This window comes from Plectropomus leopardus, chromosome 5, assembly GCF_008729295.1.
Source record: "Plectropomus leopardus isolate mb chromosome 5, YSFRI_Pleo_2.0, whole genome shotgun sequence".
NCBI classification, from domain to species: domain Eukaryota; kingdom Metazoa; phylum Chordata; class Actinopteri; order Perciformes; family Serranidae; genus Plectropomus; species Plectropomus leopardus.
This window is the reverse complement of record NC_056467.1, coordinates 10231146-10255845: the sequence shown is the minus strand read 5'-3', so window position 1 is coordinate 10255845 and position 24700 is coordinate 10231146. Positions and strand designations below refer to the sequence as shown.

Genomic DNA, 24700 nt, shown 5'->3' with positions numbered 1-24700 from the left:
GGACTGGCACTCCCCTGCCTGAAGGATCATTATATATCAATCCACTGAGGATTTTGGTTTGTTGGTGCAACTGTGACTACCAGGAAAGATGGAAAGAAAACGAATTGAATATATCCGGGACAATTCCAATCCAGACGCATTTAGGGGGTAAAAAACAGATTAAAAATTTGATGGAAAAACGTGATAGATGGATTAATTTATCACTAAAATCATCATATTGTACCTTCTTTAACCAGGAAACTGACTTTATGGGTTAAATAATCGTGACTGTTTTAGATTTCTTCGGGTACATCAGCACATAAGCAGCTCTATGTAACAGAGTCAAAAAGCATTTGAAAATGATTTATTGAAGATTTTCACTGGTGCCTATATGACAGACAGGCAGAAGGTAATTTCAAGATTATACAGCAAGGGGATTCAGGAAGGCAAGATTGTTAATACCAATTATGTAAAACAAAAGTGGGAGAGGGATTTTCATTGTTATATTTCTGAAGAACTTTGGAAGAAATATTGTGAATTACAATGGAGAATATAAAGCTGAGTTAGTGGAGGACTTTTGGCTGGAAGAGTCTCTGTAGATTTTTTATTACACCTGTTCAAAAGTCTCATCACTCAGGTAATTCCAGCTGCTGGAGGACGTGTGGCTCCCACGAAGCCGACCACTGCCATTTGTTTTGGGCCCAAAAGTAAACGCTTTTTGGTGTAAGATTTACACAGAATTAGTGACTATATTTGGGACAACAATCACATTTAAGTGGGTTGAACTCCTGTTTGGCATTTTACTTTGAACATCTACAAACATAAACACAAAATACTTATTTGAAATATTGAGTTTAGCTGCTAGAGAAGCGATTACAAGGAAATGACTCCAGACAGAGGCCCCATTAGTAGAGAAATGGTATGATAATTCACGAAATCTTTATAATGGAAAGAATTACTTTTTCAATTGAATTGAAATTTGAAGAAATTTGGAAGAAATAGATAATGTGTATCGCCCTTCTTTTGTTTCAATATAATTCAACCCTTTGTTTTTAGTTCTATTCATTGATCTAAAATTCTCAACACCCCATGTTCTATTTTTGTTTGTTCGTTTTTCTATATTTTTTCTTCTTTTTATTTTATTTTATTTTGCTGCCTAAAAACGGTTAAAAAATGAAAAAAATAATTGAAGATGACAGTGTAATAGCTTTTGTGAGGATAAACCAAATAAAAAAGGTGGGGTTTTTTGAATGTATTTCGGTCTTAGGTCTTAAGACATGAACTTGCTTTTATTTTGAAGTGGCTTCAAAAACAAACAACGTCGCTTTTTTGTGACGTCATCGCGTAATGTTTTCGGTAGCTCGTCGCACTTTCGAGCACATTTGACTTGGCGGTTTTTATTTATTGTTACTTAGAAACAATTAGAAATATGCATCACAATTCCGAATAATATACATCGAGTCATAATGTCATTTGTTCTTTGAAGACTGCTTTTTAAAAGATACGTTTTATTTATATTTTTTATTTCACGAAAGTACCACCTGCTACAGTCAGTTCGATTGGCGTTGATAGTCAGTATGCTAACATGTGAGCAGTTGTATGTGATGACCAGTTCGTCTTTTTACACACACCGCAAAAATACTCAGCCTTTAATGTCGTCGGAGAGAAAGGTTTCGGATATTTAAATACTGTTTAAATTCGTAAACATTCGTGGCTTCTGCAAACAGGTTAGCAGTGAGGCTAAAGTTTAGCATGTCCTCTGTCAGTCACTGTCAGCTCCTCAGGCTTCAGTAGACATCAACACATTCAGTTCAAAATGTCTGCGTGTAAGAGCTTACTTTACTTTGTCAAGCACCGAAACTTATGGACGTTTGTTCGGAGAAATGTCACGACTTGGTCTCCTGTTGGAGCTGCTTTCAACGCCAAACCTCACAGGAGACTGAACCTGTTCGAGAAAAACGTGGTTTGTATTTGTCTTTAGTGTGACTGTTCAGTTACTGTTACTGCTGCATGAATGCATGCAGCCTCAGTGAAGTAACGCAGATATAGAGTTATTTCGTGGTTCAGTATCGTAAATATAGTGTTATTTCGTGGTAGAAAAAATGACATGAAATTCCCAGTCTGTGAGTGTGTGTGTGTGTTTGTGGGCAAGAAATAATTTATGAACTAATTTTCTCTTATTTTTGCTCCTATCCAGGATTTGCCCTTATTTTGTCAGCACCCATTGATTTTTGGGATACACCGATATTATGTATATGTTATATATTATTATTATGTCCGATATTATTCTTATGTTTGCTTTTCTTTTAAGGACAGACGTGGACAAATCTGTTGGTAGCCTTACAATTTCTACAATTCTACAATTTCATTTAGCAGACGCTTTTATCCAAAGCGACGTACAACACAAGCAAGCTTACAGCTCAATGAAACAGTGTTTCATTCCTCCTGAAAACTGATCGAGTTAAAAGCAATTGTCTCACGTATACCTGTGTCCCTTTGGTATGTCATAGAGTAAAGTATGTAATTAAATGTCTATTTTCATTAAATATGGAATTAACAATAATGGATGTCAATTACTTTTGTCAGTGTCAAGTTATTTCAGAGAAAATTGTGGCTTCTTCTATTTTCATAGAAGGGTACCAACAAATTTGTCCACGTCTGTAAGAGAAAATTTCACAAGTGGTCGGGAGCACTCTTACCAAGATAAGAGAAAAATATCCTGCTTTCAGAGTCCACAAATTGTTACTCAGTGCAAGGAAAAATATGTTTTCTATTTATAACATTTAAAAAATGCATGGATGTTATTTATGGAATCAAGATAATGTTTCAGAGTAATTATAGTGACTGGATTATTCATTTTCAGGACTAAAGAGAGATTTCTATATATACATATTCTATATAGAGCGTTTGGTACATCTGGAGTTGACTTCTTTTGTATTTTCTCTGACCAGAGAATTAAGAAAATATAAGAGTATAGCATGTCATGACAGAATAGTAATAATAAGTACCTTTATTTTTATAGCACCTTTCAAAAGAATTAGTGCTTTGATAAACATAGCAAAGCAGAAGCAAGAAGGGTTTCTTGCAGAAGCAACATAACTACAAGAGTCAAACAATAATGCCAAACTAAGGCCAGAGAAAATTTAAGGTAAAATTAAACAAGAGATCTGAGGCAAAAACATATCAGATTGAAGACAGACGATATTGAGAAATAGAGATAGAAACTAGGGGTCGTCAGATTATTGGCCTGGCTGATTATTAAGATCGATATTTGGCATTTTGTCGATTATCTTTGCTGACAAAATTAATAAATGAAAAGTCCAAAGAGAGCGTCAGCTTGGGAGGAACCTTTACTTTAGAAAACCTCAGGGAGCTGTTTTCATTTATTAAATTTAAACTTAAATTTTTACTTTACTTTATTAAAAGAAAGTTGCTGGGAACTTGCTGTACTTGATGTTGAATGTTTTAGTTTTGATTAAACATTTGCTAAAAGCATTTAAACAAAATTTTGTGTTGGAGTTTGTTATATTCCAAATTCTTAATCTTTACAGAAAGATATTAGTTTGTAGTGTAAATGCATATCAGTGTGATAGTTGCATTTGTTTGTCTGTAGTTATTGTTGTAACCATGTTTTAAACTGCCCTCTTGGCCAGGTCACTCCTGGAAAAGAGATTTAAAATCTCAGTGAGTTTTTTACCTGGTTAAATAAAGTATATACAGTACTGTGCAAAAACCTTAGGACACCATATTTTTTGTTTTAGAAAAGTTGTAATGAGGACAAAGACCACAGAGAACATGTACAATGTTCTAAAACAGCATAAAAGTAAAAGCAAAATGGCTTCTTCTGACTGAAGTCAATAGTTAGTGTGAAACAGGGAATCATACAACCATAACAAAAGGAAGCTTAAACAATCAATATTGAGCTTTGGACGTGTCTTGAATGCTACCTGGTGTAAATACAACAGAAGATTAGCACTGTAAATCTCATATTGCCTGAGAGAGTTCAGGACATGCTGAGTGGACGTGGAGGTCACAGTAAATATTTGCAACTTAAGCCTCATACGGTTGTTTTATTCTGAAATATTTGCATTTTTAATACTGTATAGTGGTTGTATTTTAGTAAAGAGACTACTGAGAAATAAATATGTATGGTCATTATAATCTTGCTAAAATAAAGTTCAAAGTGGCCTAAGACTTTTGCACTGATTATAAGTTGTAAACACGTAAATGATAGCAATAATAATAGATTTTAACACAACCATGACAGGATAAAAGAATAAATTAAAATAGATGCATTTAATAGTGTACGTAATAACAAAGGACATATCACACCTATTTACCTTTAATTTAGAATGTAAAAAAAATATCCCTGTGTCAAACCCTCCATGTTCAATCTCTGTAACAGTAACCCAGTTACTTTTCCACATCTGTCTGTGCAGATGTGGATGCACCAGATGCTGTAGTTGTTAATGGAGAGTCAAAAGAGGTGTTTGGATTCGAGGTAGCTTTCACCTTTGACTCTAACTTGGAGGAGACCTTTATGAACAAAGTCATAAATACAAACCACTCCTACCATCTCAGAGCTCGGTTAAAGGTGCAGGCTACATGCTTTCATATTTGGCAGCTTAGGACGTCTTCACAGGTGGGGTTGCTGTGATATACAGGTTTAAAGGTGTACTGTGATGTGAAAGTTGGATTGGATTATCATACCCTGAACACTTGCTCATCTATGCTACTGAAAAATAAATTCGACTGGACAGAGAATCTCACCTTTATTTTATATAATTATTTTCAAAATGGAGACTTTTTACACATATTTTCATCTTAAAAATGGTTTCAAGCCCTAATTATAATAATAAAACTTTTGTTCAACTAAAACTAACATTTCTGTCAAGATTCTGAAAAATGATGATACTTTCAAAACGCTGTTCTGATAAAGTTATCGTACTGTGACAGTCTAATACCATTGCAACCCTTTTCACAGGTTGGTCATTAGAGGCTTTCAACAGCTTGCGATGCCCAAAAAGAGGGCTAAACGGCTTGCAATGTACTGTGCTGTCACTGTTATTATTGGCAGTCGCTATATATGTGGAGATGCTGTTACTTAAACCCCTAAAAACTGAGTACTGTGGTGTTTTTTTTAAAGATTATTTATTGGGCTTTTTGCCTTCATTTGATAGGACAACTTAAGCATAAAAGGGAGAGAGAGTGGGGATGACATGTGGACATACTGTAAATAAATTGTTAAAATGTGTGTTTGTGTTTGTCGACCTTTGGTTGCAGGGTTTGTTTGGGGTGCCTGAGCTTCACTGTCCTGCAGGTTTCCAGGTAGTCACAGAGGCGGCTCTGAAGAATACGGAGCGTCTGGTGGAGAAAGCGTGTTCTTGTCCTCCAGGGGTTGAGACAGTTGAGTCTTTTGACCAGCTCTCAGATGGTTTATGTAGAGTGGCTGATCTGGTGAGTTTAACACCTGAAATGTCCTAAATGTTTCATTTACTGGCTTTAGCGTTTTATAGCAGTTTACAGTTGTTTCCTCTGTAACTCGTGTATTGTGTGTCTTCTACTTCTCATCCTTTCTGTGGAGTTAGAAGCCAACTCATTTTTTTCCTTCCTGTTACAGGCAGACTTTGTTAAAGTAGCACATCCAGATCCAGCATTTCGGGAGGCTGCAGAAAAGACCTGCATAGAGATCGGCACAGTAGTGGAGAAGTAAGAAGCACCTTTTCTTTAATTCTCTTTAATTCACAATTCTTTAATAAACACCAAAGCCCTTTAAGCTCATTATCAAAAAGATAATATGCTGCATTATACTGCATGCAGTGTTAAAATACATTTTTGTGCAAGCTTTGGGTGAGTCAGAGCTTCAGTGGCACACAGTAGATGTTGTTTGTGTTTCAGGCTGAACACTAATGTTGAACTATGCAAGAGCCTGAAAATATTGCTTGATGATCCGGACATTGTGGCACAGCTGGACCCTGATACGAGGTAATTTTCTCTGTCACCTTTGTTAGTATATAGATTTTATTGTGCATCTCTTATATTCTATCAATGTCTAATGTTAAAACCTTGCATCATGATCATAGCTTTATTTCTGCCTTTCTAGACGAGTGGCAGAGTTGTTCATGTTCGACTTTGAAATCAGTGGAATTCATCTCGATGACAAACTGGTGAGACGATCATAATATTAGATAACATACATGTTATTGATAATACACAAATACAGCACGTTTTAATATTAATCTCCCCTCTGCGATATTATACATTTACTGAACGCGCTGCTTTTGTTTCTGCAGAGGAAAGAGGCAGTCGCTCTTCACGTGAAGCTGTTGGATCTAAACAACGAGTTTCTGGTCGGTTCTCATCTGCCGAACAGAATTGCGAGGTCGGCCATTCCTGAGCATCTACATATACACTTTGCAAGTGAAGGAAGCTTCATCCAAGTTGGAGGATTACATGCAGATTCCCCTGATGACTTGGTATGTGCTTTATTTGTTTTGGGTCACTGGAACATTTCTCCTTTTTGCTCAGCAGGTGGCGCCATTACCATATGTCATTTTCGAGGACTTGGAGGTTAAAAATTTAACAGCCTATTCTGCCCTGATTAATAATGACATTCTATTTTAAAATCTTAAAACACCATTTTTATTGATAAAATATTGGTCTGTAAGTATTTGTTGAGCAGTAAGCAATTCTGGTAGCTATGAAATCAGTACAGATATACTCTCTCTCAAATTAATAACTTCAGTTTAATGATTTTTACATTTCTGTTGCTTTCAGAACTTTATGTTACACATAAAGTACGAGACCAGACTTTGTATATGTTAACAGTTCCCAGCTGGTCCAGCCACAGGGTCCCGATTTCTCCTTAGTCATTAGCTCAAGGTCTACACATAAAATAAATGATCACACATTCAGTTTTATTTCACAAGATGTAAACACATGGGATTACAGCACAGTGAATAGAACATATTACCAGGATTAAGTGCTAAAATTTGGTAAATATAAACCACTGCAACCAGAAAAGTGCATATTACAGCTTCAAGACCGATGACGTAAAGGTTGACATGATAAAAAGAGGCCCTTAAAGTCAGTACTTCAAAATAAAGTGTGCTTTTTATAAACCTGACACGTTTGCGAGTCACTTGCGGTCTCTTCAGTAGGGACTTGTGACCCACTTTTGGATCACGACCCCCAAGTTGGGAACAGTGCTTTCATAACAAATCAGTATTTCCAACGTCTCTCATGAAAGAGGCTAAAAACACCATCTAGATAAAAATTACAATAGAAAGCAACATTATACAGCAGTGTATAAAGTCACAGCACTCTCTAAGGCACAAGAAAAACGTTACTTTGCATTAACATGTAATAATCTGCAGGTTAGAGTAAGGTAATTGTTGTCAAAATCTGACCATTGAAAAATCTCTTGACTTGTAACTCTTGATTAGCAGATTGGTTTTTTTTCTACTTCCTGCCTTTTGTTTTTGTGTTGCCTTTTAAATGTTCTGTAGTATTATGAGCTGTCCTCTCTTACACTCGTAGGTGCGAGAAATTGCCTACAGGATTTACCTTTACCCTAATGCAGACATGATGGAGTGCCTGGAGGAGCTGCTAAAATGCAGATACAAACTAGCCAAACTGGTGGGCTACGACTCGTACGGACACAGAGCCCTGAAGGGAACGATGGCCAAAACACCAGGTAAATTTATGACTTTGCTTCAGCATCGACATAGTTATCATTAGTCAGACAGAGCGGGAACTATTAGGATGTAATTAGTCTTTTTTGCTAATTCTTATTTTATGAGACACAGAAATTATTTTTCTGGCTGGTCTTTTTGTGCTTCTGGCAACAAGTCTCAAATAGTTTTATGTGCTACAACTTAATTTTTATTGCCCTTTGCAGAGACGGTGATGAGCTTTCTTCAGCTGCTAACAGATAAGCTGTCAGACAGGTATGGTTCACTTCTTAAAAGTTTTCTCAAAGATGTGAAAAACACAGAGATCCAATATTCTGTCCACTGATTGCTGTAATGACATTTTTTTTGTTTTTTTTTATATTGTCTTTAAAGACTGCTGTGTCATTAAAGACTTTTGTCAAATCAATGCTTGTTGGTTGTGCATGATGCCCTAGAGTCTGTTTCCTAAAACCCACACATTTATTTTTGTTTGAGTTGGAGCAGTTGAAATAGTTCTTTTCATTTTTCCACTCTTGGTTCAGATTCAGAGGGCCCCAGGCTTTTAGTGTTTTGTTTTCACCTTCTTGTTTTTATGTGAATAAATATTCTGTGTGTGATGCCCCTCCCAATGTCTCGGAGGCTCTCCCGGTCAACCGCAGCAGGCAGTTGTCTGACATGGGTGGGTTATTGGCTGATTAGGCTCACATGGGCCTTCCCAGCTGTAAAAGCTGGATTTGACCGTTATTGTCTTTTCAGGGCTGACACCGACACTGATTATTAGTATTTAATGAGACCAATAGTTGAAACCAATATGCATTTACAATTAGGGGTGTGATTTTTTTTTTTTGGTAGCTCACGATTTCATTTGATTACGATTCTTGGGGTCATGATTCGATTCAGATCAATTTTCGATTCAAAACAATATCCGATTCAGAATCGATTCTCGATTCAAAATATAGGAGTTGTAATTTCAGGATCTACTCCAGTCTGTTTTGCCAGTGGCATATTATGTTATAAAAGCAAAGTGTGTATGAAATGATTGAGAGGTTTTATTATGTACAAGCTTTTTTGTTGTAGAAAACCTTTCTCCCAAGTGTTGGGAATCAGAAAGTGAAAAAATAAACATTGTAATTATTATAGTTCAAAAAATGGACACACTTATAATGGGATACACAAACAGCTGCAAAAAACAAAAGTCCCATTGTTTTTTTGCAGGTGTTTGTGTATCCATTATTTTTAACATTCTGCAAGGCAGCTCCTGTATCTGTGGTGATGCAGAGGGCCACATCACAGTCCTGACACTTCAGAGAGGGCCCTGATTCTCCTGCCTGCTCTGCCTGCAGTGAACAAGGAGTTTACATCCATATGAGCCCTGCTGCTTGTTAGACTGTCTCCTGATTTACCCTTGTCTCATTATTTATTATTATTATTATTATTATTATTGGTTGTTATTGTTGTTGTTATTAGTATTATTATAGGGGCTACCAGAGTTTATTCTAATGCACTAGTCGCCACCAATAACACAGAGCGATAGATAGAGCAGGATTAGGCCAATCACAGTGCAGTTTGCTTCGGATGACGTATGGCATACGTAAGCGGATACAAAGCGTCGTATCGTCCTCCGATTGGTGGACAGGACCAAAACAAATTTTTGAACTCTCGAAAGGAACTATGGGAAACCAATATGGCGTTTAGCATCGATGCTAGTGTACTTTTATCATCGAAATATGGATAAAATATGGACGAAAGAAACATAATATCGGATCCATCTTACGTATTTATTAAACAAGGTCCCGTTAAAACACCCGAATTCCCAGGCTGGATACTGAGGCCTCTGAAAGAGCTACGATGCATCGGATAATTCCCTCGGGAGCTTTCGCTAACGAAAGAAGTAAGACGATCCGACAAACGGTCTGAAATTATTAAGACTTTTCTAAACGATAAACATTTTAGAGGGTTAAGAATCGATGTTTAGGGTTTTTGAATCGATTTCCCCCACCCCTATTTACAATAAAAAACGAATATATTTCTTTCAAAATTAAGAGTTTGAAATATAACAAACTCAAACACAAAACGTTGCTTAATGCCTTTAGCAAAAGTTTAATCAAAACTGAACCTTTCTACATTTTAAACAGCGTTTTATTCGGCAGCTTTTAAAAAAAAAAAAGTTCAGTGTAAATTTAAACACCAAATGAATGACTTAAAAATAGCTCCTTGAGGTTTTACAAAGTAAAAGTTTCTACCATGCTGACACTTTCTTTGCATGTATAGCCCTGCCTTCTCTGGTGTCGGTTGAGTGTAATACGCACACTTATTCGTTAATTAATTTTATTGGTGATCATGAAAATATAAACACTGATGCAGATAATTGGTAAAAATGCCAAATATCAGCCCCGATTATCGGTCGACACCTACTAAAAGCTGCTTTATGCGCTCACTGTGTGTCTCCTTTCCTGCAGCTGACATGCACCCTGCATCACTGTCATTTTGTTTTGCATCTTCAACACCTCGGCAGCACACACGCTACACATTCATGCACTGCTTCAACTACTGATCCAACCACTCAGTTTGGTTACGATGGACAGGGCTGAGGAGCTTTAGCTCTGTTGTGCTCATCTCTGACTTCATCCTTACACATATTCTAGTGCATGTGTTTGTGTTTTTGTATTCTGGGTTTGTGACTTTGAACACTTTGTCTTGTCTCATGTTAATTTTGAGCCTGATATGACTAAAGATGCTTTGGTTCATGGCTTCATGGCTTTTGAAGGAGAGGAAGTGGCATATTTGTAGTGAGGAAGTTGTTACCTTAAGTGTTGTATCATCATCTTGGTCAAACAGCTATAGTATTAACACTCCAGTTTACTGTGTGCTTTGTTTTTGGTTGAGATTTGTTGATGTAGGTAGGTTTCATCTGCATATGTGCATCTTGGGACAGTTTGTTTGGCTAGTGAGGCTTTGGTTTAAAGGAACCTCTGGCCTGCTGCTTTGGTCAGCATTTCGGTTACTGTTTGCATTTGGTAGCTGTGATTTTGTAAAGGCAGAATGTCATAAGCTATGCTTTGTGATGCTTCAGGCCACTTTTTTGGAAAGTTGTGATGAGGTTTGGTTTCACCTTGCTCGTTTTCTCAGCTTTACATCGCTTCTCTGGATCCCGGTTTGCTGGTTGGGGGATTAGAGCTGGCAAGATGGATGATGGTAGTTAGACGTTTAGGACACTGGTTACATGGGAGTATTTTTTTTTGCGGCATTGTCATTCTAGTGTAATGTGGACACTTGTGAAAATGGTATATGTTTAATTTGGCAGAATGTGACACACACTGCATTGTTTTCTTTGGTTTTGCACCTTCAGCACCTCTGCAGCAAACATAACACACATCTGTGCACTGCTTTCATAGCTGATATTATTGTTCTACCAACTCTTTTTTTTGTTAACCTTAGTTTGTTTAACTTAATCTCTTGCATGGACTCCCTTTCTGCTTGTCACATTCCCTAAGCTGTTTTTTTAATACACTGGGATTCCTCAAACAGCCCAAAATATTAGCTAACCAAAGAGCCTGTCCAGTGCGTTTCCCTATTTTCAGTCAAATGCATGCTGGGAAAGGCTCTGACTCGAGTAGAGAGTCGGGAACAAATGCTTGAAGTCACTTATCTCATAACCTGTTTTTGTGGTTTCCTTTGTTATCTTGCAGAACAGCCAAAGACTTTAAGATGATGAGGGGCATGAGGAAAAAAACTCAACCCTCGTAATTCTGTGAGTGACCCCCACCCCCCCACAACATATTCTATACGTACAAGTATATTTTCCTGCAAATATTTCCCACAAAATGTATGTAATCAGTAAAGGTTTAAAATTAATAGTTAAATGTAAAATATTTCTATTCTCTTTTAGCTCGACTACAATCCAATTTACTCAAATGTAGTGTTATTTGTATGATATGATATCACATGTCAATAAAATACTCCTGCTGGTGTTTTATAGGAGCTCATGCCATGGGATCATCCATACCTCAGTGGTGTCTTGCGTGCTGAAAGGTGAGTAGTTGGTATCTTATGAAGCCTTATTTTTCAGCCAGCTGTCATTTGATAAAGTCATCCCGATCAGTATCTTTGTGATTTTCTTTTTTACTTGTTTGTAATTCCATATTCCACTGAGGTGTAAGTTGTTATAGAGTCTCAGCTCATCTTCAGGTGTCAGACGTCACAAAAGGTGTTAAGGGAGAAGCATGGGAGTTTTTCTTCTCTCATCCAGGACAATGTGATCTGGGATAATCTCCTGCCTCAACCTGTTGTTTTTATTTTTTCAGTGTTCGGAGCATTTTGGTCCAAGCATTTTTTGTTGTCCTCCACACAAGTTGCCATTTAGGCCCAGTGCACTTTGCAGCTTTTTAAACATTTGACAGTTCTGTTTGACACGTGACTACATCACTGTAGTCCTTAACATAAAGACCTCTGGCTGTGATGTGTTGTTGTGATGGTGTTCTTTCTCTTTCCCCTCATGTGATTTTGATGCTGAAAACCTACGCTCCATATGATAAATGATATTTTGCTTTATTCCATCCAAATTTAAAGAATCTTGTTCACTGTTATAGTACTACTAATTGATAAATAAAAATAGAGTGTATTATGCATCAGTATCTGTCCCACATTAATGTGACAATATACTAGAGAGCACATATTCTCAAGCAACACAGTTAAAGGTAAAGTGTGAAGCAATTGTTGTTACTGTTTGTAAACTGTTTCGCCAGTGAAACTGAAAGCAAACTGCTTGGTGTTCTGCCTCGTTATATACGTGTGTATTTTGGCGCTGTGTCTTGGATATGTGCTGCTCGCGGTCTGGCACCTGGTTGCTACCTCCTGACTCTACCTGCGTGCTCTGCAGCAACCTCCCAGACATAAATTTGCATTTCCTAGGAGAACAAAGGCATGACTTGCCCTACTCTCCTTGTGATTGGCTAGTGCTTGTTGCCATCATTGGTTTGGATGGTTAGGTTTAGGCAAGAGGAGTGGAATTGGTTAGAGTAAGAATGTCAGGGTAGGACAATCTGAAGCAGAACAAGGCGGATCGTGCCTTTGCCATCATATGAAGTGTATATTCACACGCTGGACACGGCAAAATAAGAAAACAGGGAGTGAGAAGGTTCTCTGCAGATGAAAACACCACCACAGACTGGTAGTGAGTCATAAGTGATTGGGAGGCATTATTTATGTGTGAGTCTACACAGTGTTTTGGAGAAATATTGTAACTTTAAACCTTTGATCTGAGAGAGTTTGTAACTCATTTGTGGAGGAAATGCCAAACATTTGGTGTTTCCAGCCTTCCAAAATGAGAAATGTTGCTGTTTTTTTCTGTTTTAACTTTGTAAATGGAAGATTTTTTGACTGTTCTCTGGACAAGAGGAATGAATGGAAGACATCTGGAAGAAATAATCAATCTGATTATTTTTTCTCCAATTCAATAAGAAATAGTTGCAGTCCTCACCAACAGCTGCCTTTTATATAGTAACAGTTTCAAGCTGTTTTGATTTCATTTTAGAAACACTTGTTTTTTTTTGCCTTTTATTAGATATATTCATTAGAGAGATAACAGGAAATGAGGGAAGAGAGAGATGGGGAACAACATGCACCAGAGGTCCCAGAGACAGTGCAGTTCATAGATCTTAGGCTGACAGGACGCCCTGTTTCTGAAACTTGTTTTTCATTTTAAACTCATTTATACAGTGAACATCTTTGGTATTCTCAGTCTTAAAACTCAAGCTGCTATATTCTTTAGTGGTTAGCCCCACTGAATGTCTCTAACGTTTATAGATACCACTGTTCTTAATGAGCTGCACTTTTCCTCCCCAGCACTCACCAGAGACTAATAACATGGTGAGCCAAATCTTCCAGAGAAGTTTTAAATAAATCTTTATTGCAGACATTATGGATCCCTCATGTGTCCTTTGGATTTAAGAGGCCAACACATTGTGTGCGTGTCTTTAACCATGTGTTGGTGACTGTTCCCAGGACCTCTGAGGAGATGTGGATCTGTTCGCTTGTCCTCCCCTCTGTCATGCTGCCACAGATTTCTAGTCTTCTCCTGTTTGTGGTTTTAGGCTCTGCTCCTTGGCAGGAGCTTCCTAAAGAAATTTAGGATGCAAGTCTGATTGCATCAAAAAGCGATTTTCCCTGAGCGGCTTCTGTTTTCTCAAGTTTACACACGCACGCACACACAGAGCCAACAACTCTGTCACAAAACACCACCAGGCACTATCTCATGCTTTTTTTCTCAAGCACTCAATCAATCATTTTCTCTTTATCTCTACTCATCCTTCAGTGACCTTTTGAACTGGAAAATGCTCAAACCATAGTGAAATGACGTACTGAGTGTGTGTGTGTGTGTGTGGTAAACGGAGCTGTGCTCAGCAGCAGTCTGTTATACGTCACTGATAATACACTAGATGTGGTGTTCAAGCCAAACAAGCGTTTTGGTTTGACGGTCTTTATCTGAAGTGCCTCATAGCAGCATGAATACATGGAGGGGTGGCCCTCTGCTCGCCCTCAGCTCTGGCAGTTTTGTGGTTTTGTCTGACTGGTTAATATCAGAAATGCATAATGGTCAGGGGGAGTTTTCGCCAGACTTATTAAAGAAATGATGTGCTCGGTTTAAATAGGGGGGTCCTTGTCCAAGCGGCAGCCTTTGAAAATGAAGCCAACACGGAAGTGCCAAAAACTGCAGTTCATTGAATAGCCACTCAAGGCTGGCTTCAAACATAATCTGACAATAATGTTAATATGATGTTTATTCTTCTACAAAAGAGATCACCACAGTTAGGTGGGAAAAAAGTGGACATCGATGTTGATATGGTATCGGTATTGGTTATCAGCCAAATTAGTTATTTTTTATGTTGGCATATAAGCAAAAAATACAGTATTGTGTATCCCTCATCAAACTGCAGAAACTTGAGACTTTAAAACAGTCAACAGACCAATGGTTGATGTCTCTGTGGCCACATTATTTTTCCACAGCATGTCATTGTCATGCTTGTGTATAGCTTGTACTTTAAATAATTGTGTATGTTAATAAGGTTGGCTATAAGGCCTTTTGCAATATTTGGCTATATCTGGTTGTGTTTTAAATAGTATGACATTCCCCGGTTCACTGCCAGACACGGACCAATCTCAAGTAATATCAGACTTTTAATAATAAAAATAATGTTTTGCTCATTGCAGGTACAACATAGAGCCCAGTCTGTACAGTCCGTATTTGTCTCTGGGCGCCTGTATGGAAGGTTTGAACAACCTGTTCTCTCAGCTGTATGGTGTGTCCCTCATGTCCGAACACCCCAGTGCTGGAGAGGTCTGGAGCGAGGATGTCCGCAAACTGGTAAATCTTACTAATAGTGCAAAATGTCTGGGATTGTGTTGGCTCAATGCCTCTTTCTAATATGTTGAAGTCTGCTTTATGTCCAACATTAAACCAAAGATTTCTCTTTTACCATGTGGTAGCAAGGGTCTGTTTCTCAAAGATCAAAGTTTTTCAGGACTTAGTGTGTGTGTGTATGTGTGTGTGTGTGTGTGTGTTTAATGTTTCTTTATGTCTATGTCTGTTTCCAGGCTGTGGTACATGAGACAGAGGGATTACTGGGATACATCTACTGTGACTTTTTCCACCGGCAAGATAAACCTCATCAGGTGTGCATATAAACAGGCGCTCATCTATGCAATATTTTCATGTTTTTTTTATGTTAGTTTCTGCTTTGAAAGTAGATCTCTCTATATATATTAATTTTTTTTTTCTTTTCAGTTCAGTTTTCAGATCCAATATTCTCTATTGGCATAATACAATAAAAGTCCATGTTACTGTCATACTCCAGTGAGTTGATAACACTGTAATACCATGGGTAATAATGATAATAATGAACTTTATTTTTATTGTGCTTTAGAGAACAACATCAAATAGTACACACCATCATGATAAGACAGCAAAAACATTTATAAAAAACAATATTACAACAACAAACACAACCATAAGTTGTATGTAATAAGAAATAAGATTCATCAAAAGAGGGATAGAAACTAGACTAACAACTGATTCACTGTAAAAAAATAAAGCCTTCCTGTAAAAGTAGGTTTTGTGGAGTGATTTAAAAGCAGATTTCGCCAACCTAACGTCCTTGGGTAGGGAGTTTCACAGCTGCTAAGCTCTAACAGAAAAAGGCTGGTTTCTTTTATTAATATACTCAGAAATAATGATCATTTGGTGCCAGAAAAGAAAAGTCATAGTTGGAATCATTGACCTGCACTTGTGTTATTTTCTTACTTGAATCAAAATATGCATCTACATTATGTTTTTCTACCTGTCTTTCTTTCGCTGCCTAACACCTCCTCCTCCTCCTCCCAGGACTGTCACTTCACCATCCGAGGCGGCCGCTGGTGCCAGGAAACGGGTCAGTACCAGCTGCCCGTTGTGGTGCTGATGCTGAGTCTGCCCCACCCGACCAAGAGCGCCCCCACCCTGCTCACTCCGGGCATGATGGAAAACCTCTTCCATGAGATGGGACACGCCATGCACTCCATGCTGGGACGCACTCGCTACCAGCATGTGACAGGTGGGGTGTGAGCACAGACTGAGTACTCTAACCACAAGATTCACTTGAGTTTAAATCAACATAAAAATAAAAATATATAAGTGAGACATAACAAAGGAGGACTGTAACACATCATCACCAGGAGGTGTTCTCAAACCAGAGGATTTAGCAAATGTTTGACATTTTATGAGCTTTGTATCTTTAAATGATAGCTATGCGCTTCCCAAATGTCACACTGTAGAATTAAATTGTTGAATATGGAGCTGGAGGTTATTCATTACAGTGTGGGGAATTGAAAAAAGAGGGTTAATCCACTTTCTAAGTGTGAGCCCTGAGGAGAGCTTTAGATTATTCCTGACTACCAAAGTTGTCATCCGATACCGTTTCAGTTGTCAGATAAAGTTGCTGGATATCTTCTCCAGTAATTCCAGATCCCTAAAGTATTTATTTTACACTATTAATGGCATGCATTAACTCAACTCGGGGCTGTTTCATTAATGGAAACCATGTTTACATCTGTTGAGACATGCTACATAATTTACAATTGTGTCTGAAATCTCACAACAGTTGCATTAGCTGTAACTCAATGCCATCTTATTCACGTCTCCAAATCTCTTTTTATATCAGATGTGGTATTTCATTACGTTTAAACAACTGTGGATGGTTAAAATGACGCACAGTACCAGTCACATTGCAGTTGTGTGTCACGTCAGTCCTGTCTGGTTTGGTCAGACCTTACTTTGTTTTAATTTTTGTGTTCTTATATCAAAGCTGTGACATCTCTCCTCCAGGAACCAGATGTGCGACTGACTTCGCTGAAGTCCCATCAATCCTCATGGAGTACTTTGCCACAGACTATAGAGTCATTAGCCAGTTTGCACGCCATTATGAAACTGGACAGGTATGCCAAAAACTTCACAATAAAGACCAGTGTGAAATACTAAAAAGAGGTGAAAAACCAAATGGTTGAAGATAAATAATTTCCAAAAGACTGTGTCACGTTGGCTGTTGTACTGATGATGCAGCTGACTTCAGCTTGGATGAGATGAAAATGACGTCTGATTTATTCTGTCTGTCTCATTGTGTGCTCAGCCGCTGCCTGAGAGTATGGTGAACCGTCTGTCTGAATCGAAGAAGGTGTGTGGAGCCGCAGACACCCAGCTGCAGGTACAATGACTAACCTCACACACACATCCCTTACAATTATATCTTAGTGCGTTTCAGTTTTACAAGAACACACAGCTGCAGAAAAGCTGAGTGTGGTGTGATGAACAATCTGTCAAGTACAAAAGCCTCCAGTCCTTCAATGTGGAGTACCATAAACCTTTATCAGAACCTTGTTGTTGAACGGGTTACTTAAGCTTCTCTCTTATCAACATGGTATTGAAACCAAAACTGAGTTTGTCAGATATTGTAAGTTAAATAGTTAAACCATATTACTTTTTTTTCCTTGTCTAAGTCTGCACATTTTGAGCTTATCTGTCTTTTAGCTGGATTAACAAACAGGTATTACACAGTCCTAAACTTCTTTAGATCTATTATTCATGGTAAAGAAATTTCGGCTCTGCGGTGATAATAAATACATTGCCCCCTTTTTCTACAGAGACCTCTACCACTGCAGAGAAGTACTGTGCTGTATTAATTCTCTTTTTTTTTCCTGGACAGATTTTCTATGCCGTCTTGGACCAGATCTACCACAGCAAACCTCAGGACCGCTCCACCACAGACATCCTGAAGGAAATGCAGCAGAAATTCTACGGCTTGCCTTATACGCCCAATACGGTACATCCCACCTTGTCTTTGTGCTTTTTAACACCAACCAGCTTGTCTCTTTGATACTGTGTCTTTATGTCGCTTACAGTCTTTTGAGGTTTGAAAATTTGTGGAAAGTTTTGTTCGTGACTCCCTGAAGACCCTCCTCTCACTGCTCAGTTGATCACGGCACAGAAAATACTTAAGCTTGACTGAAAAGACCTTTTAGCTTTCTATACTCTCTCTCCTTCTTTCCTTTCTCTCTGGTTTTATATCTTTTACCCAGGCACAGCAGCGTTTAAGGGATTAAAGCCTTTTTTTGAAGCCCTGCTAAAATAACAAAGCAGAGGTTTACTTTGAAAGAGCTCTCCCTGGGGGCAATATTTGAAACTCTTCCTCCCGTTCCTTTAATGAAAAAAGCTCCCTATTTCCCCGACTTTCGCAGCTGTGGGCGAGGGGATGAGGCCAGGAGGGAGAAGGGAATCAAACGCACAGTCATAATTTAGCCAGGAATGGCCTTCATAGAGCATTTACTCTGGGCTGTAATTATGTGGGGTGCCATCAGGAATAGAGATTACAAAACTGCTGTATTTTCTCCCAAACGTCAGTGTCCCGGCCAGCGTTTGTCCTCCCACTCCTCTGCTTGCGCCCTGCTTTGTAGCTCCCTCTCCAGAGGTTGTGGTTTATGTTATATAGTTTCCCACTGTCGCAATCGTTCCTCTTCAACTTTTCAAACCACACTGAAAGCTCTAACAGACACTTTTCCTCTGTGTGCACAGCTAACCACAGCAGGATTGTTTTCCTCATTTGAACTCCACAGAAACTGAAGATGATTGCAGTTTCTTGAATTGGATCGGAGCAAGTGAAAACAGATTTGTTTAGATTTTTCACTGACGGACTCTACTTAAACTTGTTTCTTTTTCAAATTTGCCCCGTGTGTGTGTGTGTGTGTGTGTGTGTGTGTGTGTGTGTGTGTGTGTGTGTGTGTGTGTGTGTGTGTGTGTGTGTGTCTGTCTGTGTCTGTGTCTGTGTGTGTCTCTCTCTTTACCCGTCCTCATGGAAACACGGCTCAGGGAAAGTTTCCACAGCAAAGCGAACATTTGAGTGGCTAATAGGTTACGGAGAGCCACAGATTATAAACATTAGGGTGACGCTGACATGTGTATAGTTTACAGAGCAGGGCTATCATTTCCCGCTGTGTGCAGGGAGAGAGGATCAGCTGCGACTAACACAGACCACATGCTTACCCTTGAGCCGAAGATAATATTTGGAAATAAATGGCAGAAAGCAAGATGTTCTGCTTGCTGTGTTGACATTTCTGTAATCTGCGATTCTTGGCTTGAATGCTTCAGGACCAAACGGTCCCTTTTTTTTTTTTTTAAATGAGGAGTGTTTTTGATGCACGCTCAAGCACATGTAATCCAAAGTATCCTACAAAAATGTGGAAATGCACCTTAGCACCACGAGCAAAACTCCACAAGTTGAGTTTAGAAAGAACAAAAAGTCTTTTATCTCACTTACAAGAGCAACAAAGTGAAAAGCCTGTGCTGACTTTGTCTCCTTTGTATGTATGGATCAAAAGGATATCTTGTTGACATGTCACCCACTTGCAGCCTTACAAAAGTCGACATTAATCATTTGATGTGAAGTGAAGGGATTGGAGGCAAAGAGGAGCTTGGAAGTCTGAAAATCATTTTCGTGGCACATTTTGACGAGTGTTTAAAGTGTCCTGTCAAAGACTCAAACAGCACACGAAATAGTGCTTTAATAGCTGCTCATCTGTTTCCAGGATATCAGCGGCCATAAACCACAGAGGAAATGCACTGGAGTACAAAAGTCTTTAATAAAAGGCTGGCTCTCCCAAGTTTAAGTTAAAATTAAAACAGAAAGCACAAAACTGTTTTTTTTTGTTTTTTGCATTTTCACCTTTAATACCGGGATTTATTTTGTATGTGTCAGAATTTGTAATTTTTTTGGCAGTGTGCGAACTAACTCCAAACAGCTAAAACAGGCCTCTGATCTTCATGACGGCGAGGCACGACACGACCGAGGCATTGTATCACCGCTGCGCCCAGCTGACAAAGCAAACTCAGTCAACTTTAGCTTGCCTTTGGTTTCCTGAGCCAGAACTCCTCTCAGGAGAGGTTTCTACTCTTATTAAAGTCACTGCAGCCCAGAGGAGACTCGTCAGCTTGACACTTTGGAGCTTAAGCATTTTTAATGCTGTTGGATCAAAGATGAGCAGCCCCCAGTTTAAGCTCTCAAACAGCTGTTTCAAACTTTATTACACCTTGTCATCCAGTAGCATCATTTTGGAGGTATTTTCTTGAAAGTAATATACAATTTTTAAGTTTTTCTTTTGTTCAATAATTTTTTGTGATGCTGTTTCTACTCCACCATGCAGTACTTTTAGTTTCCTGGTCTTTCATTATAAGGACTAAAAATAAAATAGACTAGAACAGTACATTTTTATCAGAATTATGGCATCACAATTTCAGTGATCCATTTTTCCTTGCAATATCCTCTACCTCTCATCTCATGATGTTATAATGAAATGTAGACACATTGGTAATGATTATGATTTCACAGTATCACCCTGTACATAATCAAACCAAAACTGTTGAAACAGACTTTTGATATTATTTTTATAATGGCATTAATATTATTTCCTAAAGCATACAGTGCCTTATAAAATATGTACTCAAGTTTCTCTTGAAAATTAGATCAAACTCTCAATGAAGCCTACGAGATTGAAGCTGGCATGTCTTTATTACCAATGGACTGTGTAATTTGAAAAGAGGAGAGAGTCAGCTTAATGGCCTATTTTAACATCTTTTAATTCATTGTTTTGATTTTATAGCCCATAACTTTACTGTTTTGGTTCACTTTTATCGCTCTCTTTGGCTCGGTTTTCAGAGAAGGATCCACAAACCAACTGTTCGACAACTGCTCAGCGCCAGACTGCAGAAGGTTTGCGATTAGCAGAGCCAGTTATTTTTGGTCAGGAGATTAAAAAATGGATGATAAATAAATGCAGAGTAAATGTTGGACACAACTTAAAATAAAAGCTAATGTTACTTCATATCTATTAGAAGTGTAAATAAGAAACTGTTTGCTGCCAAGTTCGCCATAACTTTATAAGGTGAAAATAAGTCAATGTCGTGATGACAGTTTGTTTCTCCTACCCTCAAATGACCAAAAAAAAATGTGGGAATAAATACAGTCTAATGCTGAATAAATGCATTGTTTTGGGCATCAGAGATTAAAGTCACTTTAATTACCAGAGTTTATAAAATGAACAAGGATTTTCACTGAGGCACAGAGATAACTTATGTGCATAAATTGCAGAGATCCTTTTGAGTCAGTCAATTATTTCAGTTGCAGTTGGAGCATAAATCATTAAGACGTTTAATTTTTGTTGTGGAGTTGGAGGGAGGCATCTGCAGTCTGTTATGGTGATGTTAACTATGGCAGCTGCTGTCTTTTTTAACTGGCTGAATGTTTGAGTGTTTGCCAGCTGAATTCCCCCAGAGTCCTCGTTTGCAAAGATCATAAAAGAGCTCCTCTTTATAGATATGGAGAAGGGCCCCCGCAGGCAACTGCAGGGAGAACAGAGGAGAGCAGAAGGGGGCTTTCTACCATTTAGGAATTTCCATGTTTTGTCCTTTAAAGGAGGAGCTGGCATGTTGTGATTTAGTGTTTAGTTATTGGAGGTAAAGGTATATTTATTCCCACCTCTATAATATCATAAATACAATAGACACAGCTTAAAAGATGAAAAAAAGTGGTTGACATATTTGTCAGCAGAGATTTAATAGTTTTATGATTCATTTTTTTCCATTGATATTTACTTCCGTTTAGTTGCAGTGCCAAACCAGAAGGCTGACACGTACAAATTTGGAAATTTATGAAGGTGTTTTATTGCCAAGTTGAAGTTTTCCTTGTAGTTATCCAGTTATATCCATAGCCTCACTTTGTGCCTTTCACTGAAATAGTTAGCCGCAGTCATGGAGCAGCTTCTCTCAACAGGTTTTTACGAGCAGAAACGTTTAACGCTGTGATATTCTCCCTCTTCCACACTGCTGCCTCACCACACACACTGTAGCCAAAAAAACCTGTAAGAGTTTTTCATTTTGTCAAAATGTATGTAGAGTGTCATGAGATATGTGCATTTATGTGCGTCTTATTTATTTTGGAGCTGGAGTTCAGCTGTTGTTGCTCAATGAGTTTGTTCTGTCACAAATAGTCTGGTAAACCTGTTGACGGCCAGATTATTTTAAGATGCCCTGTCTTCTCCTTCAGGTGAGGGTGATAATGTTCTTTTCTTTTCCACCATAGGCTTGGCAGCTTAGATTCAGCCACCTGATCGGCTATGGGGCCAAATACTACTCCTACCTCATGTCCAGGGCCGTGGCCTCCATGGTGTGGAAACAGTGCTTCGTTCAGGATCCTCTAGACAGGTGAGACAGTTGCTAAGAGCAAAAAAATAAATAAATAAATGACAGACCATCACACTGAGCCGGCAGAAACACAAACAAGGGAAAAGGTTCAACTCAACATAAGATGAGCTTTAATTGAGCATTTGCTATCCAGCACATGTTTGCGTATGAGGTGAGGGAGGTTTTTGGCTAAGAGAACTTAGTGATCCTCCTTTTCATAGCACAAAAATATAACGTGCAACTGACATAGATTATTTTCTAGTTTTCCGATTTTTCTACGAAGGGTGGTTGGGCAAGTGGCTCAGATATCCGGAGGGAGCTCAGAGTAGAGCCGATGCTCCTTCGCGTTGAAAGGAGGTTGAGGTGGTTTAGGGATCTGATTAGGATGCCTCCTGGGCGCCTCCCGTTAGAGGTGTTCTGGACGAGCGCAACTGGTAGGAGGCCTTGGGGCAGACCCAGGCTGGAGGGAGTATATATCTCATCTGGTCTGACAACATCTTGGAGTCTCCCAGGAGAAGCTGGAAAGTGTTGCTGGGGAGAGGGACATGTGGAGTGTTTTGCTCAGCCTGCTGACCCCACGACCCGGCCCCGGATAAGTGGGTGAAAAAGGATGGATGAATAATACTGGCATATCCCTCATTGCTTAATCAGAAAATATGATACATTCAGAAAGAGGCCTATCTGAATGGAATATGCTGTTTACATGGCCCGTATCAAATTCAGAATATTGTCAAAAACAGAATGATAAAGAATATTAGTGTGAATGTAAACATAGCCAATGAAGTCTCCAACAGCAGAGCTGTAAGGTCATGAGGTTCACCGAAGTGTGTTTTACAGTTCAGAAAAGTTATTAGTTCAGCTCCTGCGCTTGAGTTTCCACAGAGATATGTTTTGATTAACTCGCAGTCTTCACTCTCTTTTCATCCACTTACAGCCTTGTGTTCATGGTGCGAGTCACACATGATGTAAAGCACAGCGTAAACCTGTTTTGCGTTTTCAGCGCTGAAACAGATGTCTCCTGACAGGCCGCCTTCCCCTGGATACTGTTTAAGTCTCTGCTTCCTGATGTTGAACATGACATTAATATGAAACTCACGCCGACTTGGCAGGTGTCTGCTGTAATTCACAGACACACACTAGCATCCAGAGCCACCCGTTTCACAAGTGTTTGCCCCTGGACAAAGCACAAAGGCTTTGTTTTGAAAAATGAAGCTCTGCCATGCCTTCATCGAGATGAGGCCTGCAGCGTTTTCCTCCTGCTTCTCTTTTCTTTCCCTTTGCTGCTTTTTTGTCTTCATGTCTTCTCTGTCCCTCCGAGATTGTTTTAGTTCCACCTGCACTTGTCAGATCTCTGTTTCCTGTCACCTGTCTGTTGTGAACAGGCAGCTTAGAAAACTTGGCCCTGGGCTCCGAGTGGCCGCGGCAGAGAATACAGGTGTTTGTAACTTTATCTCTTTCTCCTCTGTCTCTGTCTCTCCTGTGCTCTCTGTCTCTTTGTCAGGGACATGGGTGAGCGTTATCGTCGGGAGATGCTGGCCCACGGAGGAGCCAAGGAGCCCATGCTGATGGTGGAAGGTAACTTGCCATGCCCAACTTTTTTTTTCTCCCAAAATTCTGGAATAATCTTTTCATATTTGCCTATAAAATTCAAGAAAGCACTTTTTACAATGTGTCATTTAAAATGTTTCGGCACACTTAAGAACTGTACCTCTAGGCCTGAGTTCGCCGCTATTTTGTTTGCATTCAGCTGACCTTTTGACCCCAAAGCCTTCAGGCAGCAGTCATCCCACCTCGTACGGGACACCGCCACCCCTCGGGCAGACTTAGCTTATTTGGATCATAGTACACAGTTTTAGGATTCCCCAGAGTTCATCTCCAGGTTTCCTTCAGTTTAGTAATTAAAATGTCAGTCCATTATCTCCCAGTAGCACCAGTAAATTGGTTAAGTGTAGTTACTGATAAGTAATGCTCTTGAATTTGTTTTGACAGCCTGAAAAGTCAACTGTTCTTGAATTTTTTTCAGCTGTTTCATGTGAGGCAGAAAAAAGTCCTTGAAAAAAAAATGTGTCAGTGGGAAAGTGTCCAAACATAAAATGTTAGATAATGAAAGTAACTAATAATGTTTCCACAATACTGGAATTTCTATCTTTGATACAACACCTTAAAAAATATCAGTATTTGATACAGTTTTTGTTGGAAAAATTGACATTGAGAGCATAGAAAATTGACTTAAAAGATAAATATAACAAGGCTATAACATAACGATTTAACTTGGTTAGTAGAGAACAGC

The 24700-nt window shown here is 38.8% G+C and overlaps 1 protein-coding gene across 1 annotated transcript; it reads left to right on the top strand.

The window, feature by feature from the left end:
- Window positions 1-1430: 1430 nt before the first annotated feature.
- LOC121943405 (mitochondrial intermediate peptidase-like) lies at window positions 1431-24237 on the top strand. Its single transcript, XM_042486929.1, is given in 20 exon segments — window positions 1431-1942; window positions 5263-5436; window positions 5600-5688; window positions 5878-5964; window positions 6083-6146; window positions 6273-6455; window positions 7519-7675; window positions 7880-7928; window positions 11342-11378; window positions 11380-11403; window positions 11632-11684; window positions 14862-15015; window positions 15246-15323; window positions 16033-16240; window positions 17011-17120; window positions 17312-17386; window positions 17885-18001; window positions 22310-22431; window positions 23912-23997; window positions 24158-24237. Coding segments are annotated over 20 exon segments (2094 nt in total). The 5' UTR covers window positions 1431-1795.
- The last annotated feature ends 463 nt before the right edge of the window (window positions 24238-24700 follow it).